Genomic DNA, 26,045 nt, shown 5'->3' with positions numbered 1-26,045 from the left:
GACGAACATGTGAGCGCGCTCGCGGCGCCCACGAGCCAGCTGTGGAAGAAGACGACGACGCCCGAGCCATTACTGATGATGATAGATTTTTCGCGCGGACGCCATAGCCTAGCCATAGACAGGGTTGCTGTAAAAAATACCCTACAGGACTGTTTCTGTGGGCGCTGTCACACAGTCTGCGAAGGCATTCATAGTCAAAGTAAAAAAATAAAATTACGCTAATGGCGTTGAAAATAATTTTTTTGACCTCATGAGACCTGGACAGCGTCTGCTACAGTCCACCGATAAACAACTATTACGCTGCATTCTGAATGAGCCAAAGAATGAACCTAGCGGGTTTTGAGAACATTTTCCAGAAACAATAAAGAGAAACTGTCACAAAGTGCCTGTTGCAAATCCTACTACCAGACTGAAAGAGAAGATAACGAAGTAGGAAGAGCAGCGCCGACAGGATGGTCTTTAATAACGCCAAAACGCTTTCAAATATGTAACATTAGGCTAACGAATTGCGCGCCTGGCACTTTTCGGCCAAGATCATGTGTGTCTCAGCGTTCCATAGGGTTCTCGACATGAAAATATCGGGTGCGCAGCGTTCATGAAGAAACAAGATGTGAAATTGATTGAAGACGATAATTGTTGTGCGGCAAAGATACATCGCAAAGAGCATACAGTTTTAAGTACGCAGTGAGGTATTTCTCTCTCGTGCATGTTTTTTTTTTTTTTTTTTTTTTTGCTACCCAGCTGCGGCACCCACAGTGCGACCTGTGATGACAGAGCCGATTCCGATCGTATAGCGATATTTTCATACGCTGCGAGATGTCGCGATGCCGATTTTCATCCGAACACACTTTAGGAGACTCATTTTGTTCATATACAGGGAGGGATTAAAAGGAAATGCGAACGCCGGAGCATGTGGTCTGAGTAAGGACTTTAGGATTGCTGCGCGCTCTAACGGATGGTTCCTAAGGCTTAGACACTATAGGCCTTTAGCACGGTCGCATACCTTACCGTAGGTGAGATAGTGTTCACACGCGCAGCTTTCGAAACATACAAGTAGAGAAGGCGGCAACGTTCTCAGACCGCATTATTCGCACTTATTTTTAATCCCCCAGTGCATGGGCGGATGGGTATTGTTGCTGGGCGAATCTATGATCATTGAGCTTCAGCGAACAACAAGTTTCTAACAGAGCAATCGATAATCGAGAACAGACTCGAGAAAAGACATTGATTGCGTCACTGCGTGTCTTATTCGGTCTGAGGTGACTAAAATAAGGTATCAAGTCATTAGCGTTCAGCAGCAACATCAGACAGCGCCAAATCATGGGCGGATTATCAGATGCGGCGCGGTCTTCTCTCGCATCTTAGGTAGCGCGTCTCCCAGCGACGAACGCGTTTCGCTGCCATGCTGGACACACATGTGGGGCAGCGGAATTCGTGTAGGATTGCAGAGAAACACGTCGTGACACTTGCTTTGGCTAAGCTCAACGTTTCATATAGCTGGGGAAAAGCTGAAGCGACCACCAGAGCCTCACGAGCGCGTCCCTCAAGACCGCCAGGAGCCTCACCGCAGCGGCGCTTCTGCAAGGCCGATGTAGATACACTACGGAAGATCGTGGGCTCGGCTAAGGTGCAGACCTACGGTGCAATTCTGGACACTTGTCGAATTCCGCCACAGTGTGTAATTTGCCAACTTGTAATCTCTCTGGTTGGCTCGCCGGACGGCTGCATCTTCTCGATTGGCTTAAACCGCCAACATAGAGGAATTCGACAACAAGACAGTGTTTGGAAGTTTCTAGAATAAGCCGGCCCGTTCACAGACAGCTCTTAAAACCACTGACGCGGAGAAATGACAACACAAAGGTGAAAATCAAGGGTGGCATCCTAGAACGGAGCCGGGGGCTCGCTGAGCCTCGCGGAGTTTTTATTAATCGACTTTCAAGTCCCGCTTTGAGTCCGCGCCGACGTGGCCGCGAGCGACAACGCTCACGTCGAACTGACGGCGTCCTTTGACACGAAGGGTCACGTGTCCACTTTCTACGCCTTGGGGTTCTCTTTCTCTTTCTTTGTGGGGTCAGTCTTGGGCGTACCCATGGCGGTGACCACACTGACCTCATCCTCGGTCGGAACCTCGGCCCTCGAAGGCATGCCCATGATGAACACGTTCCGGAAGACCGATGGCGGCAGTAGCGGTTCCGACCGGTTTCTGGTCGAGAACGGCAGGGACTCGCAGGAACCCGCCCTGGGCGAAGCGACCGTCGGGCTGACCAGGACCTGAGTGGAGGCTATCGGGACATCTTCCTCGGCTTCGACGCGGGCGACGTGTGCCTCGGAGACGCTCCTGTCGATGCCTCGTCCTTCGAACGAAACGGATGTAGTTCACGTACAGGTCCGGGTCTTGGGGACCCCAGTCGCGGGCTGGCTTCAGACACTTCACCCAGTCCTGGGCCGGTTCAGACCCGCATGCACGATCAGCCGCGCAGGAAGAATGCGAAATTTATTTTAGCAAGTACACTGGGTGGGTCCCATTCCTGGCCCCATATATACGGGGGTTGTAAAGCCAGACATTGAAACACTCTAGTGTGTTGGTTAAACTTCTAGAAACGCCGCTGCACTTTAGTGTCAAGGAATGACCTAGTTGAAGTATTTTAAAGTTTAGGAATGAGAATAAAGCGTTTACGTTGTTTTCTTCAATTAATCAGTGCCACTTCATGCCGAAACAGTATCACAGATGTTGGAAGATATTTTGCTGCGGTACTTTGTATAAGATGAAAGACAATTCGTCCTTGTCAGCTTGCCCGTTCTTCAATACACAAACGTATTTATGCAATTCTTTACCGGAGCGTCATTGCATCGCAATAAATGTAGTTTCTCGGTAGTTTGACCGTTTGCACTTACAAATAAATCATTTTATTCTAATCAGATTTTTTTAAATGTTGTACAGGCAGTGCCTTTGTGCATACATGGACAAATACCACACGAGTAAAAAAACGAGCACTGGTCCCCTTTGGTGCTTCTCCATGGTACCACCAATATGCTGCCCTTACAACAATAATGTTCGACCAACTAGCCCCACCATTATTCCCTCAGAAATATTTTCTACTGCATTTCCTGCTGCATTTTCCGTCTGAGTATTTTGCGATTCCGGCCGCCAAGGCTTTCAGAGTATACCAGTGGCGATGGGAAATTTCTTCGCAGCCGACACAACCGCCGAAAAATTAAAATATGCAAGTGGTATTCTTACCCGTGAGACCACCCCACTTTGCCCATGAATACTAGGCGTTGTGTTTACATCTCGAGAAAGGCTTTATGGCATGTTGTGCTCCGCGCGAACTTCCGTCCTCTTTCATTGAATACATCTGCCAGACACTTCTTAAACTATATGGTCATGCTTCTGAGTGTAGCATTAAGTTTGTGCATCTTAAGAAAGGGTGTGCTAACGACCCCTATTTTGGGAGTACCCACCTTTTGCATGTTCAGCTTCATCTACTAGAGCATGCAATAAATACGTATCCTGTCTGCCTTAAGGCGCGCTAGCGACGACTGGAATGGGCGCCTTTCGGACGGTATAAGCTCCTTCTACTAGACTCCTCGGACTTCATTGGACAATGCCATAGTTCTCGAATGAAGAGCTCAGTGCGAAACAGGCAATTACTTTGACAAAAGCAGTCGCTAGCACTCCCCTTTGTGCTTAAGGGTGAGGCTAATAAAAGGACAAAACTTGACAAATTCGCGGAACACTGTAGAGCAGCTATTGAAATTGGGTGTGCTCGACCTAGGGCACACGTATCCTTCATCGAGTACGCATCTGCTGCTTATCAGAAGAAAGAAAAAAAAGCGTTCACTGTCGCTTCACGTACGAAGTTCATCTTCCTGGCGTAGATGTAGGCGAAAATGGGAACTTGCGCCAGACCAATGACCACGAAGAGGAGACCGACGATGTCGGCCCACAGGGGGTAGAGGATGCCCCTGTCCGTAGTGCGGCCATGCGTCATGATTGAGCGAGCCACGATGATCTGAAGGAGTCGCGCAGAAAGATGCATAACTTGAGTTCATTTGTAATGGTTGCGATTGGGCATTTCGAACGAGACAAACGAGCCACGGTAAGATGGAGACTTGCTGCAGTGGGAAAGCAAGGTCGTATACCAAGGCCTCGAAGTTACTGTCCAAGTTACCATCATTACCGCTCCAGATGAAATGCAATACCGAGCTGCCAGCTCCGTCTTGTGGGGTGGCAGGCAAGGAGAGAGTGAGTTGCTCGACATTGAAAGGTGAGCTTTGTGGGGAATCGATCGCTTTTCGATCGACGCAGAAAACTTGACACTGGAGCTTCTGTATTTCGTTTACCAGGTCAAGACAAAGATTACCAAATAAACTTTTATAAAGGAACCTCATTATATCTCAAGACGTTGTGATCATGGCTACAAAATTCTAGAGCTCGAAACCAAGACGAACTACTTTTTCGTATGAATTGTAAATAGCAGAATGACTGAAGAACAAGTGCACTGTGTTAATGAAGATGTATTCTATTCGTTGCCCATAACGCCCTGCTGCAACCTCTTAGGCACTGCTGCGTGATCTTTGAATACACAATAAAGAAGGGTAACCTCAACCTGGAAACATGGTTTCGACGATGGCACCGGCCTTCGTCAGGGCAGCAAAGCAGCTGTTGCGTAGATCATGACAAGTAGCTGATGATGATGATGATCATGACAAGTAACATTAAGTACAAGGTGAGGATTGGGAAACACTGACTCGCTTGTACTAGAAGATAAAAAGATCGCAGCGTAATAAACGCAAAAACGCAATGACAAAAACGCAATGAAAAAAAAAATAAAAAATAATAAAAACCAGGCCCTGATTTTTGAAACATCACGATTACTGAAAGAAAGTCGCACTTAAATTTGAGCACATGACCAGCATTACCAAGCCTCCTTTTACGGTAAGAGTGGAATTTTTTTCTATTGTAGAAGCCTAACGTACTAATAACTTCACATTACTCTCACAGTCGTCTTTAGCACAGCTGTGAAGAAAAAACGGAGAAATGTCAAAGGATATGTCCGTTTGTCCTTACCGTCAGCGCAATCGGGCAAATAGCCACCCAGCACAATTTCACGAAGAAACCAGGAGGCGAGCCCAGCATGTACTCAACGTCGAGGGAGATTCTGCGTGGGCCTGCGGTTGTTCGAAGGAAGAGACCGATTTGATTTATGTTTTGTTTCCAACGTTCAGGCGCCCGGCGGTCGGCGACAGGTCCCGCGAACCACAAAGGAATCTCATTGATACGATGTTCATGGGAACCGGTAAATAAAGCCGTATCATCATTAAATCATAATATTTAAAGCAAGCTAAAAAAAACAAACAAAAAAACATCAGAGCCCTTCCACTACTGTGAAGATGGAAGCCAGCGAAGCTGTGACTTTGGTGGGTCTGCTATAGTGAATATTGCTATAGTGAATTTATATGTTATCTTTTATTGGCTATACTGAGCATCTTCGGCATGTTCGTCAAAGAGCAAGGACACCGGCGCCTTGTTTTCGCTCAGCGCGATGGCCAAGTAATGCGTTTGCTGCGCCAAGTCAAACCCCATCGTGATAGCCTAGCGTACGAGCCACAGCGTTCATAGCCGCGGCGCACTGCACGGCATCGTCAGGTTCCTGGAAGATCTGGGATGGCTTGCACGAACATTTAATGCCGAAAATAATAACAAATTTAAGAATGCGTCCTCAAATGATCCACTAACAACAACTGCTTTGCTCTAGAACGCGTCCTTAAATTCGTTATTATTATCGTTATAAATGTTCGTGCAAGACGCCCCTGGTTAAACGAGCGCTCGTCCCATAGCGAGTTCAAAGGGAAACTGCTGATAACAGCTTGCGCGATCTCAACATCACGAGACAAAGGGGCACAACGATTAGCGGGACGTGCCGCCGCCGAGCATCGGGACACTTGTGAAAGAGGCATCGGCGGTGGCGAGGGGTTTAACAATGGGTCATCCATCATCCGTTTTGACACCTGTGCTAAGGCACAGCTGGCGGGAAATCGCCAAGCACATGGAGTCAAACCACCACGCACATGGAGCCGAAATTGTTGATCTATTTCCGGTCTATCTATGTACGTCCGTTGCCGGACGCGATTTCCTGGAACCTAGCCTATGGCAGCTTCGCCGTAAATGTATGAAAGTGAGCGTACTCGGTGAAAATCTCGATAGCAAAGGTTCGTGCGGCGTCGATTGATACTGCACCGCATAACAGGTTATACGGAGCAGCGTCACGACGCCACACGAACCGCATCCAACGCACTTTTATTCAGCAACGTTGAAATTGTTCGCAAGTTTGCGATAAACTTTCTTATTTTTAATGTCCGTAAAGAAGTTCTTCTGAAAGTTACATAAAAAAAAGAAAACGAAGCCGCCGTTTCCTCACTCAACTCAGCAGCGGTGCACCGCCAGCCAGTGTGGCCGCACTGCCGCAGCAGCGTTTTGCCGGCGTTTTCCCTCCAGTGTGACTGGAGCTTAACACGTTGTTCGTGGATTGTTGGAACGCTATTTAATCTAGTACGCAGGGATATGGTGCGATGAGCTTTAGAAATACCATTAAAAGCCCACTTCTGCAGTCGTATTATACACTTTCAGGTGAAAACGCGGTCGCAATAACCGTACGGACATACATTGCTGCTATGAGACGTTGGCCGGGAAAAAACAACGTATTATCTCGAAAAACGTATTAGGCAGAATCGCAACAACGAGATTCCACTGTGCATCTGCAAGCTACAAGCAAGCGCTAAGTTTATTGTTGCCAGTATTTGACGGCAAAGAAACGGTGATGCGGATGCAGCTTGACAAACACTATCAACATTCATCAACATTCTCATTATAAACGTTGTCGTCACCACCATCGCCACCATTACCAGCATCGCTTATTAACCTCCCCCCTTCCCTCCGACCTCTTCCTGAAAGGGTCGAAATGGCCCTTACGTGCCCCAGAGGTACGAACAACCATTGCTCAAATATGCATTGTTATTAGCACTGCAAAAATTAGCATTAACAGAATTGTTACCTCGCTCAGTTCACTGCCACACACACGGCAAAAAAAAAGGCGAATTTGATTATATTATACAACGCACGCTGCAGGAAGAAGCACAAAACTTTACCAGAGCTGTACCTGTGGCCTATACACGATTGGGCACACTTGCTCGTGCGGTGATGCGATCAGAATTTCTCGTGCCATTACTCATTATGCTCAGAAATGCTCAAAAGCTAACATCAGTGAACAAATTTTCCTCTGACACGATGTAAATCGAGAAAGCCTGCAAAACAAGAAAGCACTTCACGTACCTTTTTTTCTTTTTTTCTTTGCACGATTGAGAAACAATTGTGGACTGCGTGCTTAATAAAAGGCACTTCTCAACAAGTGCTGTCTACCATCATAAGGCTATAGTAATAGACTCAGAAAAGGTGTCGACACTCACCGTAGAACCAGCACACGGTGTACAGCTCCATGATTGCGATTATGGGCAGGATCATGCCACCGATGTACGTGTCGATTAGGTTGAGGACGTACAAGCCACCCTGTGAGTAAGGTAGCTGCGGTTAATACTTCTGACCTTTTCGTAGCGAGAAAGTTGAGGTGATCTGCGGCCGAGGCATGCTGAGGGCGTTTGTGGTGTGTTAGGGCGTGCGTGGCCAGCGATGTTGATGTGCCAGCTTTTAATGCTAAGTAGGAAGAGATATGCCGATAAAGAAATATAAACGCCATGCGAAATAGCAGTTTCAGTGTAGTTGGCGCTGTGGTAAGCTAAATAGGTCTGCGAGCACGAGAGTATGCGTAGATGGCATGTGAAGTTGGTTGCAAGTTCTATGTTACAAGTTACAATTAAAAAGTTTATTAAAGCAAGAACGCTGCATCATTAGCCTACCTGCGTCGTCATGGATATGCCCAGAACGAAGCTGATGCCTGAAGTCACGATGGACATCGTGGCCGGGTACTTCCGGAGAAATTTGAACTCGTCCTTGAGGGGCACCAAGAACGACTCGAACATGGCGAACTTAAATTATGTCAGCCAAAAGGAATAAAAAAATAAAATAAAAAATAAGAGTTGAATTTTTAGCATATCCTGTTAACAGGAAAATAATCGCATGAAAGTATCTGACTTTTACAGCACAAAGAACAGGATAGCCATTTGTGTTCCGAGTGCGATTACCCGCTTTTGCTCTCATGGCTTTGGTTGGTTGATGCCCCTATACCTTCGGGAAAGTGCCGCCATCCTTTGAACAACGGCGCTTCTATCTCTCCTGCATCTCCGATTGGACAATGTTAGCGCGCGCTTTCACTTCTTAATATTTTTTTTCGCCTCAGCACCATGGATGAAGAAAGTTTTTTTTTCCTTCCTCCATGCTCAGCATCATGTCGAAAGTCCCTCTGCGCAGCCGCCGTCGCCGGTGGCGGCGCGCGCCCGGCCTGAAAGCTTCCACGGAACCTTTCGAGGGGCGCCACTATCGACTTCCTTTGTAAAAAGAGAAGCGTTTTAGGAGAGGAGACGCAGAGGAGAGAGTAAATGGCGGCACTTTTCCGATATAGGGACTTTAGTAGTACTCATTCTCGGCGCTTACCGCACAGATAATTTAAGATTTTCAAGCACTGGGACGATATTTTGCGTATATATGTAGGCGACAGCGATCGCAGGTAGATCTGAGCTATGCGACACAAGAACAGAAAGAAGAGAGAAATAGAAGAGAGGAAAGGCAGGGAGGTTAACCAGACACAAGAAAAAGATTGAAATGATATGTCGACCTATACGTTTATAAGGACAGGACACATTTTGAAATCAACAAAGCCTAATAATGCAGTGCGTTGGAAGAAACAAGGTTTTGATCGAGGTCACTTGCGACAATCGGCTTCTAACCACGTTTACCCAGTGCTTCCTTTTTGTATCTTTCACGTTAGGAAAGCAGTGGAAAATGTGAAAGGAAAGAACAGTAGCCCAATATTGAAAGATGCCAGAACATTTCGTGACAAAGGCAGTTATCCTGAAAGGTCGTGACTGGTAATAACTACGGGTGGTCCATCCGTAGCCATCACGATTATGAGTCGTGTTGCGCCGATGGGGGACCAGACCAATCAGTACTAAAGCTTCCGTCATTGAACAACAATCGGTGCCTCAGTGTCTCACCAGCACAGTTATTTTTATTTTGCACCTGCACAACTCTTCACCATCCACCAGACTAGACCCAGTGAACCGCAATGTCTTAAGGCCCATTTCTCGGGCTATCATGGAGGGAGTAGAAAACCCGCAAAATGATGGTTGCTAAGGCCTTCACGAAGACGAGACGTCCACGTTTCTCCTCCTGCGTGCCATTTTCGGCAATGATGTCCGAGACGTTTACTTGCGACGCCTCGAGAATAAATTACCTGACTGTCGACTGCGAGCAGGAGTAGCATGAGGAAGAAGGCGAAGGCCCACAGGTTGGAGCCCGGGATCAGACTGGCTGCTTCGGGGTACGCCACGAAGGCCAGGCCGTGTCCTGGAGGCAGGTACAGCACACGGACGCTGTTAGTTTAACGCACTGTTCCTCAAGCTGTGGTAACAGATCAGTGCCCGAATTCCGATTCACGCCATGGCCTAAATGTAGAAAGCACGCACTGCCCGATCTCAGGCTAGTAGGTTATGTTAGTTGGTAAGCCTAGTTGTACCTAACCTGAGAATAGTTCAGGCTAGTTGGTCCGCAATGCTGACAAGTTTATTACCGCTCCAATGACAGGGGACTACATAGAGCGACAACACAAGGCCTCAAGCAACGTGAACGCGTCGCTCGATCTCCGACCAAGGCCATTTGGTTAGGTTCGGTTAGATATTCAGACTATTTGGCTTGTTGGATCTTGGCTAGTTCGGGCTATAGGTAGTGCAAAATGCTGAATTGAGTAGCAGTAAAAGAACAGAGATAGATATTTAGCGCGACAGTACACGGGACTGTGTTGTAACAGTAGGTGTCTTTCTTTGACTTCAAGCTTTTGATCTTTGAGGCTACGAAGATGCTACTGCCTTCTGTATATTTTAGTGCCTGCGCCAACTGAGTCGGAATGCATGGGAGCCATGACTCTCTGCAGCCAGCGCCACTTTCTCGGACATTTTATTTCTGTCTTTTCTAGAGAACACGATAAACTATCTGGTCACATAACATCCACTGTGATGGGCATACGAGAAAGTGGGTGCCCTTAAAGCGATGGCCCTGTCTTTAGCTACGTTCTAACGGCTTCAAAGTGTCCGCAGATCTTTACACCCACTTTTTAAAACGTGATTTGCACGTTAGAAAGTCACTGATTCCTTAAGTCTTTCTCAGCTAGTGAATATTTAAAATAACTTGGAAAGAAATTCCAGATTTTCGCATCACAAATATGGTTTATCCCATTTCGAAATACGTTCGACAACGCTGACTGACCTTTCTCGGCGACGCTGGATACAGGCAGATCCAGGTTGTGGGCCATGTTTCCCAGCACGGCAAACACAACCAGGGCGCCCGAGATGCTCGTGAAGAAGTCGGCCATCGTGATGATCATGATGTCTCTGAGGAACGCACGGGAAGCCAACGGGCACATTGTATGTCAAAGGTTGTTGCTAAGCCACATCACGCGTGACAATATATTCATCGCCAGTTTCTGTCGCAGGTTCAGTGCTTGGTGCTCCGAAGCTCAGCAGAACGAGGATCACTGTCCCTCCTAAACCACGTGGCACTTTGAAACTTTCAAACCACGAAAGTTCTTGTCACGTGACAAGTGATTTTGAGACGTCCGTCAAAAAAGAAAAATGCTGGCTCTCCCGTAATCGAGAGTAGATGTAAGCATGAAATGGCTACCATACGGCGTCTTTTGCTGCCTGTGGTGCCGCCGCCTTCAACCGATTTTCTTCTTCCAACAGTGCAGCGCGCTCAGCGTCTGTCGCTACTTTTTCTTCTTGTCGCGGAGCGCTCACGACTCACGGAGCGCTAGCGTTCAGAAGACCACAGGCAACCCTGTCTCAGCGCCAAAAGTTGTCAATCAAGTGTATGGTGCCCTGTATCTGTCTTTTGAATGTTGCTATTGGAAATAGCGACGTTCAAGAATGGCGTAAGCAGCGTACTAGAAGTTACAGCTTCAGTGATATTGTGAACAAACATTAGGAAGAAATCGGAAGCAATATGTTTTGTAACTTGTTTGGGAAGTAACTAGCGTATGTAATGCTGTCCTGTACAAACGGTTGGGGGTCAGAGACCGCAGTTCCTTAGCTTTTGACTGGTTGCCCGGATGATCTCGTGTTCTCGCAACAATGCCCGGATGTTCTCGTTTGAGTGCCCGGATAACGGCTCTAGCTTTTGGCTCAAGGTCACTTGAAGGTCACCGACAAAGGGAGCTGAAGTCATTTCATGCTTAAAAATAACGTTCTACCGTGGGTGAACCCAGGAAGGCTCACAGAAGCCAACATTTCGGAACATTTGTACAACCGTCTCCGATGCTAGTTGGGTAAAGGATGTGGCTGGCGCTTGCCTCGTAGTGGCTGTCATGCTGTTGCTATAGGTACTATATGTCAGGATACGCGACCAGGTGAAGAGACAACGTATTCCACAGTACGCAGTTATGGTGGTTGGGCAATCGGTATCTCTACAGTGTAGGGGGTGTGGGGGCTTGATGCAGCTGCTCTGAAGCTAAAGAAGCAGAAGTGGCTGTGGGCATGTACAATGAAGCTAGGCACTTTTAAGAAGCCTCCAACTGTCAAGGAACCATCATAACGATGTAGATATACGATTCATATGCTACAGAAGTCACAAAAGCAGAAATAGATTACCTTAAAAGATGTCACTGTAAAGCGTCCATGCCCTTAAAATTCGTGAGTGCTCTAAATATAACAGGGACGTCTCCCAGACTTGGGATATGGGTTTTATCTCGTACAATTACAAGGCTTATCTCGTAGTTCCGGTGCCACTTTCGAACGTATATTACAGACCACGTTTTCATACGCAAGCCAATGTAGTTCAATGATGCGGCGTTACTCACCGGCGGAGGTCGTTGCGGAAGTCGTTGAAGCTGCCCAGGCATATGATGGTACCCATAGAGGCACCAAGCGAGTAGAAAATCTGCTGGCAAGCTTGCTGCCATACCTGCGAGACGCCGTGCAGATTGAACAGTGACTTGAATAAACGTGCAGGGAAATCAAGGCGAGTGCTTCTACGGCCCACGGAGGTATCAAAATTGAACTCTCGGTTCAATCTTCTCACCGTTGAGCCCACAAAAGGGGCTTGACAAGAGCTCTTGCCAACGCGGTGCGTCTCGCCATTTCCCCGTTATCTCTATCATTTCGTCATTTCAAGCCTGTTAGATCAAGACCTGGCGCAGAATATGATAAGCCTGGGCGACTTGGCAAATCACGTGCAATAATTCTTCTGACATTATTCGGCCTCGTTGTGGCCTCGATGTGTGTGTGGAAAAATGAAACTTTCTGTGCCTTTGAGTTCGGTCCAGTGCACTGCTTGAGGGGAATGTCCACCAAGCAGTACTAAGCGTTGCAGAAGAAACAAGCTTTGTTGTATGCCCACATGTCTACGAGATAATAAATCTCGTCACATTGGCGTTGCAAAGAAGAATGTGCCGTCACCGAACGTTTTACATGGGCGCTAGCCACATGTAGAAAGAGTGACATTCAGTTTAATAAACAAAGTTTTGTCGACTCAAAGCACACATAACCACATAATGGCGTACTCGGACTAGTCGAGTAAACGCACCGGTTGAAGTAGGCAAGACTCCCAGTAGTTGTTAAACTTTGCCACATCATCCGAGCAATTTGCATAACACATGCATTTATAAAGCAACATACAAGTAAACACCAGCTTTGCATTCCAGAACGACAATTTTTTATGATTTTCTGCAAGAAATGAAAAATTGTTCCACGGCGAGAAGCCCTCGACACAAACACTACTTTAAAAGCTTTAGGAAGTGGTGTTGAAACTAACGGTTACTGATAGCCCAAGGCCTTCACTCTTGAACCTGTGACGCAAATTCTTTAGATGACAGCCCGTACATTGTAAGCAATTCTGTTGATGCTTCACGTGTTCATGGCTTCCGCAAGGTATGTAAAGTTTACAATGGGAGCGTCAACCTAGCCTTGACTTGGGGACGTCACATAGAAAGCTCGCAGACCTCAAAGTGCCTATCTTCGAAAGCTGATCTTTGAAAGCAGGCTTCTTCAGTAATCGTTGTTTGGATACAAATTGTGGGCTTTTATTAATCTCAAACCACCGACGATGTATTAACGGAACTACCTTAGAAGCTCCAGTGGGTGGAGTTGAAATCTACGGCTGCTGTTTGCTGGAGCTTCGATCGTGGAGCTGCGACGTGCCACACATGGGTAGGCCACCCGTAAATTGCAAGAAACACATCGGTGATGCTTCACGCTTTCATGGTTTCCAGAAAGTATGGTCTATAATGGGAGCGTCAACCTTGTACTGGTGACGCCACAATTAAAGCTGGCAGACCACAAAGCTTTTTTTTTTATCAGCTGGCCTCACATATCAGGCTTCTGCATGCAATTATCGCTGCTGCAAATCGCAGATTACGTTATCCCATTCACACCAAACCGCCCCTGTGCGTCTTAGACTGCCTACAGTTGACGTAGCTACTTACGAAGCCGGATAATATCTTCTCCCAGTCTGGGATGAACAGATAGGCGATCCCCGTGCCAGCTCCGGGAAGGGTGAGACCTCGGATCAGGAGCACGCTTAGAATGAAGTACGGGGCGGGGGCGGTGAAGTATACTATCTGCAAGAAGCGAGAATAAAAGACAAATTTAAGCTACTGAAGAATTTTGAGGAGTCGTTCTGGAGAAGCTGCTTGACTGATCTGACAAGCGCACGGAAAACATTTCAATTTCGAAGGTATCAATCCTCCAAAGGAAAAAAAAAAAATCAGCGCCCCTTCCCCTCCGTGAAGATGGTCGAACGGCGAAGCTGTGAACGGCGCCTCTTGCGGGAGATGGGACACGTCGGCGTGCATGGGCGACGGCGTTCCTAGTGCGTCCCTCACGATTTCTTCTACGACGTTCCCAGACAAGAGTCCTTGACCAAAGCTCCGTATATACAACCAACGCTAACGCGAACTCCTCTCGCACCCCACTCCTCCGTTGAGCTACTTTTTTCCTACACCGCCATTGGTTCGCGCGCCTCACGCTCTCCACCTCCAACGCGAGTATTGGACGGCGCCACTTACATCAACCCTCCTCCCCGTTCTCCTTTCCATCTGCACCCTCTCTCAGCATTATCACAAGGGGAAAAAGGACACTCTAACCCCTTTCACCCTGTTGAGCTCTTCTTTTCCTCTTCTCTCCCGCTAGGTCACTTGGCTCCCTTTTAGCGAAGTCCGACAACGACGGCACAGGATCCGCATATGTAAAAAGCCTCTGCGTCAGATTACAGCAGGGCACAGATTAGACCGCATTTTGTAGCCAGTTGCAGAGGAGGAGCCTAGCGCATAGAACACAAACAAGGGTGCGTATTAGCATGCCGAGCACCAAGCAGTTCGTGACGATCGTTCGGTCCTTGTTTTTCTTGCAACTGTTGTCGTGCACCTCATTCCTTCTGTAGTGAGTCCCTCACAAAAGGTTATGGAAGATTGCTTCGAAATAACCCAGAAAATATTTGTCATGCAGTCATTCGGGTGCATTAAGTATGGCGCTTATGTTGAGACCATCCTGACAACTTCCTTCACACACACGCATTGACAGCAGTAGTACATTTTCTGTCGTAAAGGAATAATTTCGCGCAATATGCTTGCGTCTGTTTCTTCCGCTATGCGAGAGAAAATCTTGTTGCATCTACAGGAACTTCTGCAGCACAACCTTACATGACAAAGCCGGTTCTGCCGCCAAGATTCTCAGTCGTAAGTCTGGCATCTTGTCGTGAAGAGAGGTCCATGTTCTATTAAGACAACAGGAGAACTTCATCGGCGCGAAAAGTTAGCAGGTTTGAAACCGGATTCTTGCGGCATTGAGGACGTCGTCTGCTGTTAGTTTTCATATGGAACGCTCTTAATACCCTCGGAATAAGGTTTAATTAACTGTCTGAACGCTTCGAGCGTACGTCCAACCGTAAGTGCCGGACAACTTGCATGTCCAGGAGTTCAAAGTATACGGGCTACAAGTACCAACATTGAAAAATGGCAGCCTTTCGATCTGCCGTGCGCACCTTTCCCGATGTCTTGATTCCTTTGAGCAAGGCTATACAGACGAAGACCCAGGCGATGAACAGGCTGACAGTGAGGTCAAGCTTTATCTTGCCTGGCTCGCCAATGCCGCCGCTGATGTTCAGCACGCTGTTGCTGCAGGATAAAAAAAAAAAAAAAAAAAAAAAAAAAAAAAAAAAAAAAAAAAAAAAAAACAAACGAAAAACCGAGGGACCCACCCCTTCGTAAATCACAACTACATAAAGCCAACAGACTATGACAACAAGGAAAGCAGAGGGGAAATTACGTCTTGAGTTTGTTGAAATGTAGGAATTATAAACAAATGAAAATGAACGTGGACGAAAAAAAAAAAATCGACTCGCCGCAGGCCGGAAACGAACCTACGTCTTCGCTTTACGCGAATACATGACGTAGATGCTTGTGGGTTTTAAAGCAGACAACGTACACCTGCAAAGTAGTCGCTTCTGTCGCCTCTTTTGAGGCGTCATCTTATTACAGCGAAGTTGTATACCTCTACCAGCCAAGGAAATTTTCGTGTCGGCGTAAGCAAGAAACGCCAGGCTGAACATTGAATACAAACAGCATATCTCCTTTGAAATCAGGCATACAGCATACAGCTTAGCACTCGTTTTCAAAAGAAAAATCACAAAACAAGCATCAAAACCACATGATGGCTGATAAGGCACGTGTGACCAATGCAAACACCCTCCGACGCGTTCCGGTAAAGATTAGGTTTGCAGCTGCTTCGAAAGAGGTTGACGTCATTCAAAACCCTCGCGAAGCCAGTGTCTCTGGTTTCACTCTTTGTAGAGTCACGTGTGTGAATTCAAGTGACGTCACAAAGGGTAATTGTTGTGGGTGTCGTTTACAGCGTTCCTTCTCCCGCGTGTTTCCCGGTTAAGATTACGGTTGCGTAAGCAACTCCGAGTGGAAAAGACCCAACAGCATAGAAATCACGTAGTGACGTCACCATGGTCTAGCAACTCATTCAGTTCATTCAAGGCTATCATGGGTAGACGACAGAAAATAAAGACGCCAGAAGAACTGCGTGAATATAATGTCGTTGTGAAATAATAAAGGGTGTGGTTAAGTACGCTTCACTTCTCTCTGGTTTCTCTTTTTGTAGAGACGTGTGTGAATTCAAGTGACGTCACAATAGGTAATCGTTGTGGGTGTCGTTTACAGCTTTGCTGTCCAAGCACCTTCAAAGCGTGGATTGGAGCCATAGTTTTTTTTTTCGCACACATAAAGGTTTACAAAGTTAAAAAAACATGGAAGTACGCCTTCGGGTGGAGGCGGAACTGTCCAGGTACGCGAGACATAAAAGTGAATAAATAGGGTGCCCGTCTTCTGCAGACGGCGATATTTTCTGATGTCATAAGAGAACTGGCCCTGTTGAAGAAAGGAAAATTGTTAGGACGCTGTGAGAAAGCATTAGGAAAACTTCTGACGGAAACAACAGCATGTTTCGTGATACAACCAGAACAACAGAAAATGTTCTGCTGTTTGCTTTTGTTTCAAAATATAATTTATTCTACGATATTGTTTTGATGAAAGAAGCAGTATTTGAGGACACACACACAGTCGCGAATAAGCGTCTCGACAAGAAATACGCTTTTTAAAAGCAGCACTAGAGTTTGCATATTTGCAGAAAATTTGAATGCTCTTCACTCCCAAACTTTAACGTTTTATGGGTCGCGCCTGCCGCTCTGTGGGCCTGTGTGTACCGCGAGTGAAAATAGCTGTTCATATAGGAGGGAAGCCGCAGGGATCCTCATACACAGTGTGTAATTATAGTCTTCACATTTCTCGGTTTTCACCAAGAAACCCCAACAAACATAGCAAATATTTGCCTATTTGGTTTAGCCGGAAGATATTTTGTTTTAAGTTTAGGTTCGTACTTTCGTGGAAGGGTCTAAAACTATGACCGTTAACTGAAATGAGACTGACAAAACGCTAGCAACAACCAATAATTCATGCGACCGATGATGGTACGAGGCTTCGACTCGTAACCGGTCAAGTGGCCAAGGCAAGCTCACTGCATATACTCGCGTTAATTGCGTCACCTTTTGGTATAAAATGTTTCTGACTTTCGTTTGTCCACCCTAGTAACAAAGAAACCTATCCAAAGCACAAAACATTGTTTTTCTCGTGATTTTACAGTGACCGCTAATTGTTTTTTCAATATGTCCCCACACAACTGTCGTATCAGCTTTGAGCACCAGCCTGCGCATACACGAGTACTAAGCGTTTATTTTTTAATAATAAGCGCAGACTGATTGATAATAGGTTAAATATAATAGTTTTGATTCAATAGAAATACATTGCTCTTGGTGGCAGTAGCCGCAGCAACAGTGGCAACTCACTAAAAAAACTGCTCGGCCGCTGTCTGCGTGGCATTGGTGCAGCCCTGCGTCAGGTTCAAGTAGACCGCGTTGGGCACGTAGAACTCGATGCCTTTGTGGTACAATATGATCGAGGTGTTTGTCTTCTCATTCATAGTGCCGAAGCTGCAAGTGTAAAATAAGGATTGTTTAATGGTTGCGCAACTCTAGCGTGGAACTTAGCCGCGTAAGCATTCTGCATGCTCGTAAATGAATAAATTATTTATTCGTTGTAAAATCATAACAAAGTAAGGCCTGTGCCACACGTGCGCTTTCGTTGAGACTGATTGGCCAACTGACTGACTGGCTGATTGACTTGCTGACTGGCTGGCTGATTGACTTACTGACTTACTGACTTACCGACTGACCGACTGACCGACTGACCGACTGACCGACTGACCGACCGACCGACTGACCGACTGACCGACTGACCGACTGACCGACTGACCGACTGACTGACTGACTGACTGACTGACTGACTGACTGGACTGACTGCATGAACTGACTGTATGGACTGACTGCATGAACTGACTGCATGGACTGACTGCATGGACTGACAGCGTGACTGACTGACCAGACTATACTAGACTACACTATCCGAAAATACACTAGACAAAACAAGACAAGTCTAGATGACTGGAATGACTGACTGTCTGATTAAGTACTTGATTGGGGTTTAACATCTCAAAGCAATGGGTGGATGGATGGGTGCTATGAACGTCCCCTTTGAAATGGGGTTGTGGGTTGCGCCACCAAGCCCTTGTTTTTATTTTGCCTTATGTCCCACCGGTATTTCTGAGAAAACATAGAGTACAAAGAATTCCAAGCATCAAACTTTTCGAACTATTACTGGGAACTCTGTTTTTGTACGCCTCGGTTGTTTGTGGTCTCCCTACTTTTCTGCCACCAAGCCTCAAATCGCGTCTTACTAATCTCTATAGCGGACATGTTTACTTTCCCCCCGCTATCCCTGAACCCAAGGGCTTCAAGGAGGTCAGAGGAGCGTAGATTGACAGCTGGGTAGATATTATGAGCCATGCACCTAACCTGCGGACGAAATAGGAGTGACATAGCAGTCGAGAAAGAGGACGAGCTGTATTGGTAGCCCTTGCCCAACTTCGAGAGCCTGGTACCTTCTCCGGTATGGACGCCATGGACGTCGAAGAATGCTTAACGGAATACGAGCGAACCAGCAAGAACAACCGATGGGACCAAGCATCATGCTGGCTAACGTGATCTACTACCTCAAGGAAACGGCCCGTGTTTGGTTCAAAACGCACGAGGAGGAACTGACTAGTTGGAACGTCTGCAAGCACAAACTACAGGAGCTATTCGGGAGCCGCCAGAAGGAGCGAGCCGCCAAGAAGGACTTTCGTGCCGGGCCCAAACATCAACTGGACCATATGTCGTGTACATTTAAGACGTGTTAGCTCTGTGTTGGCGGGTTGGCGACAAAATGTGTGAATCTTCAGCCACGTACTTAAAGACGTATAGCCGATGACGCCTTTAATTTACTGATCTATAAGGACTGCTTCTACCATCGACGACATCACAAAGGAGTGCTGACGCTTCGAGGAAGCGAAAAGCCGTCGTGTCACACAACAATATCAGTAGACTAGTGTTAGAGCGCCCGCCTCGGCCGCGGGAGGTTGTGGGTTCAATTCCCACCGCCGCCGGGCCCCCACTGGTTGAAATGTGCACAAGCGTACCCAGGCCTGGCGTTTGGCTTCCTTCAGGGGTGATACGCTTGGGAAAGGAGCCTGCGCCCTAAATTCCCGTCGAAACCCTCGTGAGCACTAAAAAAAAGTGATGTTTGAACTTTATAATAATGTATGTTTCACATTATAATAAAACATGTTCCATTGTTTCCCTAGCTTTACCGCAGCAAGCACATGTGTCTTCGTCCTTGGTGTACCTCGTGTTATAACTACGCGTTCTAAAGCACCTTGATGTCGCTTCGAAACGTTAGGAGCTTCCCATTGAGTTATCATAAATTGTTTCTTTCCTGATTTCGTTTTTTCCTTTAGGGTAGTTAGTCGTAGCAGGTTTCTTTTCCATTGCTGCCACCCATGGCATTGTCTCAGCCTCTCTCACTTTGTGTTTGACGTCTTTTGCTGCCTTGTTGCTGACCATACCGGTCGCATATTTGCTGGTAAGCTTACTAGTTCTTTTCCTCCACTGTAAGTAATTGTTTTGCCTGTACAAATACCTGAGAAACAGAAAATGTTCTGCTGTTTGCTTTTGTTTCAAAATATACAATATGGAAGAAAGTAGATGGGATCATCTACTTTCTTCCATATTCCTCAGTCGTTCTTCAACATCAAGTTTTACTCTGAGGCTCCCTTCAAAATTTGTCCAGCCCATATCACCCTGCACATCTTCATTAGTAGTCTTCCCGTGAGCGCCCAATGCGAGGCGTCCCACTGACCTTTGGTTGCCATCGAGTCCCGATTTCACCCCTGATTTCAAGCAAACAATCGAATTTCCAAATGTCAGCCCTGGAACCATTACACCTTTCCGCATACCCCGGAGCACCTCATACCTACTGTAGCCAAAGCAGTAACAAAGCAGGGGTTGGAAGCGCCCCCTAGTGAAGGGCTCAGAAACAATTTCAACCCCTCTTTCACGAGCACTTTCACGCGCTGTTCCCGTCGGAATGCGGCTGCTGCAGCCAGAAATTGAACCTACAAACTAATTTCCAGCACAAAAAACGCCGCAGTGAGATCCACGTGATCCTTGGACTCCCACGATACAAATGTTCCAGGTTACAGTTGCCCTAGAAGGTGCATGTGCGATACTGGCGCAAGTGTAACGACTTCGTCAGGGCTTTTGATGATAATGCTAGTGAACGACCTTTGCAGTACTAATCGTTGTGAAAAAAAACTAATTATCCACATAACTAAATGACGTTAGTAAGCGGACTCCTAACAGGTGAAGGACACGTCGATTATCAGTAAAGTGTGCACTTCTCTCTAATGTCGATGTAAAAGAAACTTGAATTTGAACATGGTGATGATTACGTTCTAGAAGTGGGCCGTGAGGGACGCGCTTGCAGAGTGCTCTACTTAAATTTTGTACATCTCGTTTAACGCGCCACGCAGTGTAAGTACACGAGTCTTTCTGCAGCCAGCTGCCATCCAAAATGCAGCCGCAGCGGCCGGGGTTCGAGCCCGGCCCCTCTCATTCAGCCTTCAGAATGTTCCTGTCGTTGACCAACCGGACTGGCATAAGGCCCGGTGCATATACACGAGGACCAATTCATCCATATACGGGACCATGCATCCCTATCACCCCTAGGGTGTCTAAGGTGGCAACGTTCTCACTTTCATTTTTTTTGTCATAGTATCCTAAAGACTAACTCGCTATAGGCCAAGCGGTGTTCTCATATTTTGATCACTCTGAGATATTCATCTGACCTTTATATAAAGCCACCAGGCAATGAAGCCAAGAATAGCTTAGGGGTCATTAGCATGTGGTACAGGTGAAATAATTTTTCCATTTAGTGGCCCTTTAAGAAGTAGCAGAGCTTTTGCATTAGTTAATCGGTCAGACATACTTATTAAAGTATTCTGGCAAGAAAAAGACACCCCCCCCCCCCCAAAAAAAAAAGAACGAGGATGAAATAATACACATAGCTGGCGCGAAATTTAATAGAAATGGACCTTTGATCCTCATTTTCTTTTCGGATATTTAATATATTATCGCAAAATTAATGCCAATAGAGTTTTCAAATAATACTTTATCAGTCCAGCTGCTGCACAATGTGTTCCTTTGTCGCCGTTGTTTCTTGTCATAATACTTTCACCAGTTAAGGACTCCCATGTTTTCAAATGTTATCCGAAACCACCAGCAGCGGAGTCCTTCATAGATTACACGGTTTAGCCTTGCTACGCTAGACCCCAATTACTGTAACTCTTTTACAACGAACACAGGTGCTCAAGCTTTACGTCATACTTTTGGTTGGGTACCTGATGCCAACACCACCTAGATATAGCACAGGCCTACGCACTTCGATCTATGATGCCCTGCTACCTGGCCCGAAATTTCCATTGCCAAGGCTGGCGTGACAAAAGCGGTGACGTCAAAATTACTATTGCTTACGCGGGAGCATCCCCATTAGATTCTGTGGTAGTCGGGCCAGATAGCATGACGTCATGATCGGAGTGCGTAGGCCTTGTGCTATCTAGGTGGTGTCGCTGATGCCGATGTGCGTTTAATGTGTACCATGTATAGTAACAGTAAACCAGGAACCGTCCTTCCACTACGGCACCCCTTCATAGCTTTATAGCTCTTAAACTCCAGCTATCGCAACAACACTATATGCATGTATACTCACACTCTGTAGAGGTCATGCTCTATGGCTCGGCAGCTGATGTCGGTGTCCCGGACAAAGCAGTTGTTGTCAGCCCATTCGGGTTCGCACTTGCTCCAGGGAAGCGGTGACTTGAACGAGTGCACCATGTACACTAGGGCGTACGCGAGCAGCACGTTGAAGTACAGGCAGATGAAGAAGCACGCGTACGTCATGCATACGCCCACGCCTGCGATTAGGACGACAGACAGGGACAGCCCCATAGCGTGATGGGATAGCGATACGGGGTGTTTCACTTAATTTGGTCAAACTTTAAAAATATGCAAACGGCTACGTAGCTGGGCAGAAACAATGTAATGTTGTTTGCTGTCGCTTGGAGATACTCAGATTATTTTTGGGCTCCGCCTAAGTGGATAAATAGTCGTATCTAAAAAAATAATCTTCTCAATTATTATATAATTAGGTGAAAAGTGTCAATGAGAAAGTTCCCGATACAGCTTTGTGGGGCTCAATACGTGCTACATAAAAGTGTTTTTCCGAGCGTGAAAGAAGCCTCGAGGCACTTTGCGTGTATTCGCGAGCTGCTTTCACGCTCGGAAAAGCACCTATGTAGCATGGGTTCATGCTACAGGGGTAGTCAGTGTTCTAGTTGACATCAAGAGCAAAAAATGAAGCTGCGCAGGCCACGTAATGCGTAGGGCAGATAACCAGCGGTCCGTTATAGTTACAGAAAGGCGCCATAGGAACGGAAGCGCAGTCAAGAACGGCAGTGAGTTAAGGGGTGTGAATAAATTTGCAGGCGTAATCTGGGAAGTGGCTGGCGCAAGATAGATAATTGGAGATCGCTGTAAGAGGCATTCGTCCTGCAGTGGAACTGAATAGGCCGATGATGATGACGAAGAAGAAGAAGAAGCGGTAACAGTCGCAAAGGCTATAAATTTTAGCTGCCCGCTAACGTTAACACAGCAAGGTGATCTCATGGCTTATTCTTGGGCACTTGGTATCGGTAATGCGAATCGCTTGAGGATGCACTTACACTGGCAAGCCATGATTATCAACGCAAGAATGCCATGGCGTCGCTGGCAGCTACTTCCGACCCACCCACCTTTAGAGAGCGGGAAGCAGTTGAAGGCGTGCGTCTGTCCCAGGCTCTGAAACTGTCCCAGCACGAGCTCGAGGTAGTACATGGGCTTGCCGACGGTGATCATCAGGATGGTGTAAGGAATCAGGAAGGCGGCTGGCAACAAAAGTGGGCTGATAAATACTTGGCCAGTGCTAATCTGATTTACTTTTGCTTTCTTTATAGTCGCTTTGTACGGAGTGAACAGCGCTGTTGCCATCAATATCTGGGACCTCTACGCACACAAGTTTTAAGATGGGTTCCAGTTCGCAGCTTGACGACGGGTTGGGATAAGCTCAGTTTGGCTTGGAAACGCTTTACAAGACTGTGCTATTTAGGATAAATGATAAGGGAATGGTTAAAAAAGAAAAACAAAACGCAAACCGCCGAAGCAACTATGTATCGCCGAAGAAGACAGAAGTAAACAGACTATGGATACTTTAATTGACCAACACTGTTTGAACAAGTAATGCCGCTGGCGTCAGTGTTTCGGTAAGAGGACTTGTCTTCGTCAGAGTGCCCTGGGGCGGGAGGAAGAAAGCAAGTCCATTTGCCATAACGTAACATCTCTTGTTAAAAACTGTTGATTATTTGTATGTCGCTGAAATACGATAAACAATGTGGTTTAGTTTGAAACAGCAATTGGGCCAGGTCGTTGGCAGACAGTGAAAGGCAAACTACACCATTGTTTAGCCTATATGCTAAAGTTACTCTTATTTGGCTGTTATTTTCGAAAGTGTCACATTTTAGCTGTTGTTGTGTGCTGTAGTATTAGTCGCCTCGGCTGAACAGCACGGCTCTATATCTTTGTAGCTCGTATTACACCCGACGTGTAGCATCACAGTTCAAACTATAAAACTCCAGGCAAATTTGAGAGACGATTACTTCATATTACGCAAGCCGAATGATAAACATAGATGTTATTTCAACAAGTGTCTTCATGTGTTAACAAATCACACAAGACGAAAGAATAACTTTTGCTGACCAAGATGCATAGCAGTGACGAACATGGGGCTTTTGTGCCATAATAGCCAGTAAAAGCATTAAATGACGTTTTTCTCCAACGAACTCTTTATCAACTACTTTAGAGCAAGTATCTATATTGAAGCCCGACAGAGTGTCTTTATCAACTACTTTAGAGCAAATATCTATCTTGAAGCCTGGCAGTGTGTTATGTGGGACGCTGTAGTGAAGGGCTTCGAAATTTTTACCAGCTAAGGTTCTTTAACATGCACCCAAAGCATGTAATCATGTCCAGAGATATACAAGTATCAACCCCGAGACCAGCAACACTTTCGAGGTGGCTGTCTGCAAGCCTTTTGGTGAAATGTATCCGCGTTCTAGACAGGGGTAATTGGAGATAGCAGGGAGAGGCCTTCGTCCTGCAGTGGACATAAAATAGGCTGATGATGATGATGATGATGATGATGATGATGATGATGATGATGATGATGATCCGCGTTCTAATGATAGCAAACATTGGGAGCGAGCAGTGTGCATTCGATGACCGAATAGTTGTGTGAATGCACTGTGCAGCAGCTCGGAATAAGATTGAATGACATATTGCATCTTGCGAGTGTCATCAGTGTATATGACATTGAGTAGTTAATGTCATTTTTGAGTCCATGTGGCACGAGATTCGAACTCCGTGAGCAATAGTAATTTCGACACCGCATCGTGAGGACATGGTGGCCACTGAACGCGATGCTAGCTTGAGTGTCGAGTGAGTTCCACAGATATAAGCAAGCTGGTTTTAGATATGCGAAAGGAGAAGTATTGTAATAAGGAAAGGTTGGATTTAGTGACGTGATGCCAACTTTCTCTTTCATCGAAACGTGGCTCCTTTGCCGCCAGCTGGGCAGAGCTGCGAAGGTGCACCGCCCTGCTTGTGAACTAGTGCCGTTAAGTCGAACCGACCTGCTTTGCACCTAGTGTGATTTGGTGCTACGAGATAACTTAGCATGAGGAAATAATACCAGTAAACAGAGCCCCAGGCTCGCGGAGGCCTCGAACCCAACCCACGTACTAGTCTGGATTCAAACCTCCCCGTCGCTCATTCGGTGTCCTGGAGGCTCCGCCATAGTATATTATACTGACACGTTGTTGCACTCAGTATTTGCACAAGTTCTCACCGTCAGAATCAGCGCGCACAAGCATTTCTAATTTCTGCGAACTGCCGGTACATTTTCTATTGAGAGATCTTGCCGGCTGCTGGAAGAATAGCAGCCCTTTCATTTTTCTTTAATTGCTCAATTTTGAGTTTGTAATTCACAGTTGAAATCAGAAACGCTTTCCGGCAAAGCACGTAACCGTAATGGAATTCTTTACCAACTTGAACGTGCACAAGGTCCTTTCTTCTGAGGAAACGAATCTATATGGATATATGCTAAGCGATGACAAGAAAACTGCGTCAGGCTTTCGCACCTCCCCCATTGGCGTAGGCCATGTACGGGAACCGCCAGATGTTGCCCAGGCCCACGGACATGCCGATGCAGGACAGGATGAACTCCACCTTGTTGGCCCACTTCTGGCGTTCCGGCATCTCGCCATCGTCGGGCAATGACGCAACCGGCGCCGCCTCCGCTGGTTCCGCTGGCGCCGTTGGCGCCGCTGGTGCCGCTGGCTTAACTGTCACCGCCGGCTCCGCTGCTGCCGCCGCCGGCTCCGCTGGTGCCACTGGCTCCGCCGGCTCCGCCATGACGTTCTCCGGGCCCCGGTCTTGACGTACCGTGCCTTGACCTCCGCCTTGACCGGAGACCCCGGGGCCCCGCAGCCGCTGCTCGTACGCTCTGCCTCAGCCGCAGTCGAATGCTTCTTCTGTCTCGCGGAGCTCGACTCCGCGAACCGCGCTGCGTTCTTCTTCTTCTTCTTTCACGGCACGCTCCACTATGTGAAACATTGGCGCCAAGACCGAAGAAAGCAGATATTGATGATGATCGACGTGCCAGGCAACTTTGCCAACTGATGTTGCACAATAAAATTCTGGAGTGGAGAGGCGAAGCTGATGAAAGTAGATGATAATGATGTGA

The 26,045-nt window shown here is 46.8% G+C and overlaps 2 protein-coding genes across 4 annotated transcripts in view; one reads left to right on the top strand and one right to left on the bottom strand.

The window, feature by feature from the left end:
• LOC119432944 (prolyl 3-hydroxylase 2) overlaps positions 1–26,045 on the top strand; it is a 207,485-nt gene that overhangs the window by 159,187 nt on the left and 22,253 nt on the right. The window lies entirely within an intron of this gene.
• On the bottom strand, positions 1,888–25,864 carry LOC119433091 (sodium-dependent proline transporter). Its single transcript, XM_037700228.2, has 14 exons — positions 25,441–25,864; positions 23,002–23,133; positions 21,921–22,125; positions 17,567–17,710; positions 15,203–15,335; positions 13,647–13,781; positions 12,024–12,127; positions 10,436–10,560; positions 9,408–9,520; positions 7,915–8,043; positions 7,468–7,567; positions 5,072–5,172; positions 3,858–4,013; positions 1,888–2,440 (listed from the first exon to the last, which is right to left on the bottom strand). Exons 1-14 carry the CDS (start codon positions 25,712–25,714, stop codon positions 2,111–2,113), a joined length of 2,181 nt encoding a protein of 726 aa, XP_037556156.2. The 5' UTR covers positions 25,715–25,864; the 3' UTR covers positions 1,888–2,110.

This window comes from Dermacentor silvarum, chromosome 11 (assembly GCF_013339745.2).
Source record: "Dermacentor silvarum isolate Dsil-2018 chromosome 11, BIME_Dsil_1.4, whole genome shotgun sequence".
Classification (NCBI taxonomy): domain Eukaryota; kingdom Metazoa; phylum Arthropoda; class Arachnida; order Ixodida; family Ixodidae; genus Dermacentor; species Dermacentor silvarum.
Note: the sequence above shows the minus strand (reverse complement) of the source record. Positions and strands in the feature narration are given on the sequence as shown.

Excerpts from the sequence above, each read along its gene's own strand:
- LOC119433091 (XM_037700228.2), bottom strand. The coding sequence starts at position 25,714 with ATGGCGGAGCCGGCGGAGCCAGTGGCACCAGCGGAGCCGGCGGCGGCA. Across the intron at positions 23,134-25,440 it reads GGCCTACGCCAATGGGGGAG|CCGCCTTCCTGATTCCTTAC; the intron begins GTGCGAAAGCCT and ends TTTTGTTGCCAG. Across the intron at positions 7,568-7,914 it reads GCATATCCATGACGACGCAG|GGTGGCTTGTACGTCCTCAA; the intron begins GTAGGCTAATGA and ends CCTTACTCACAG.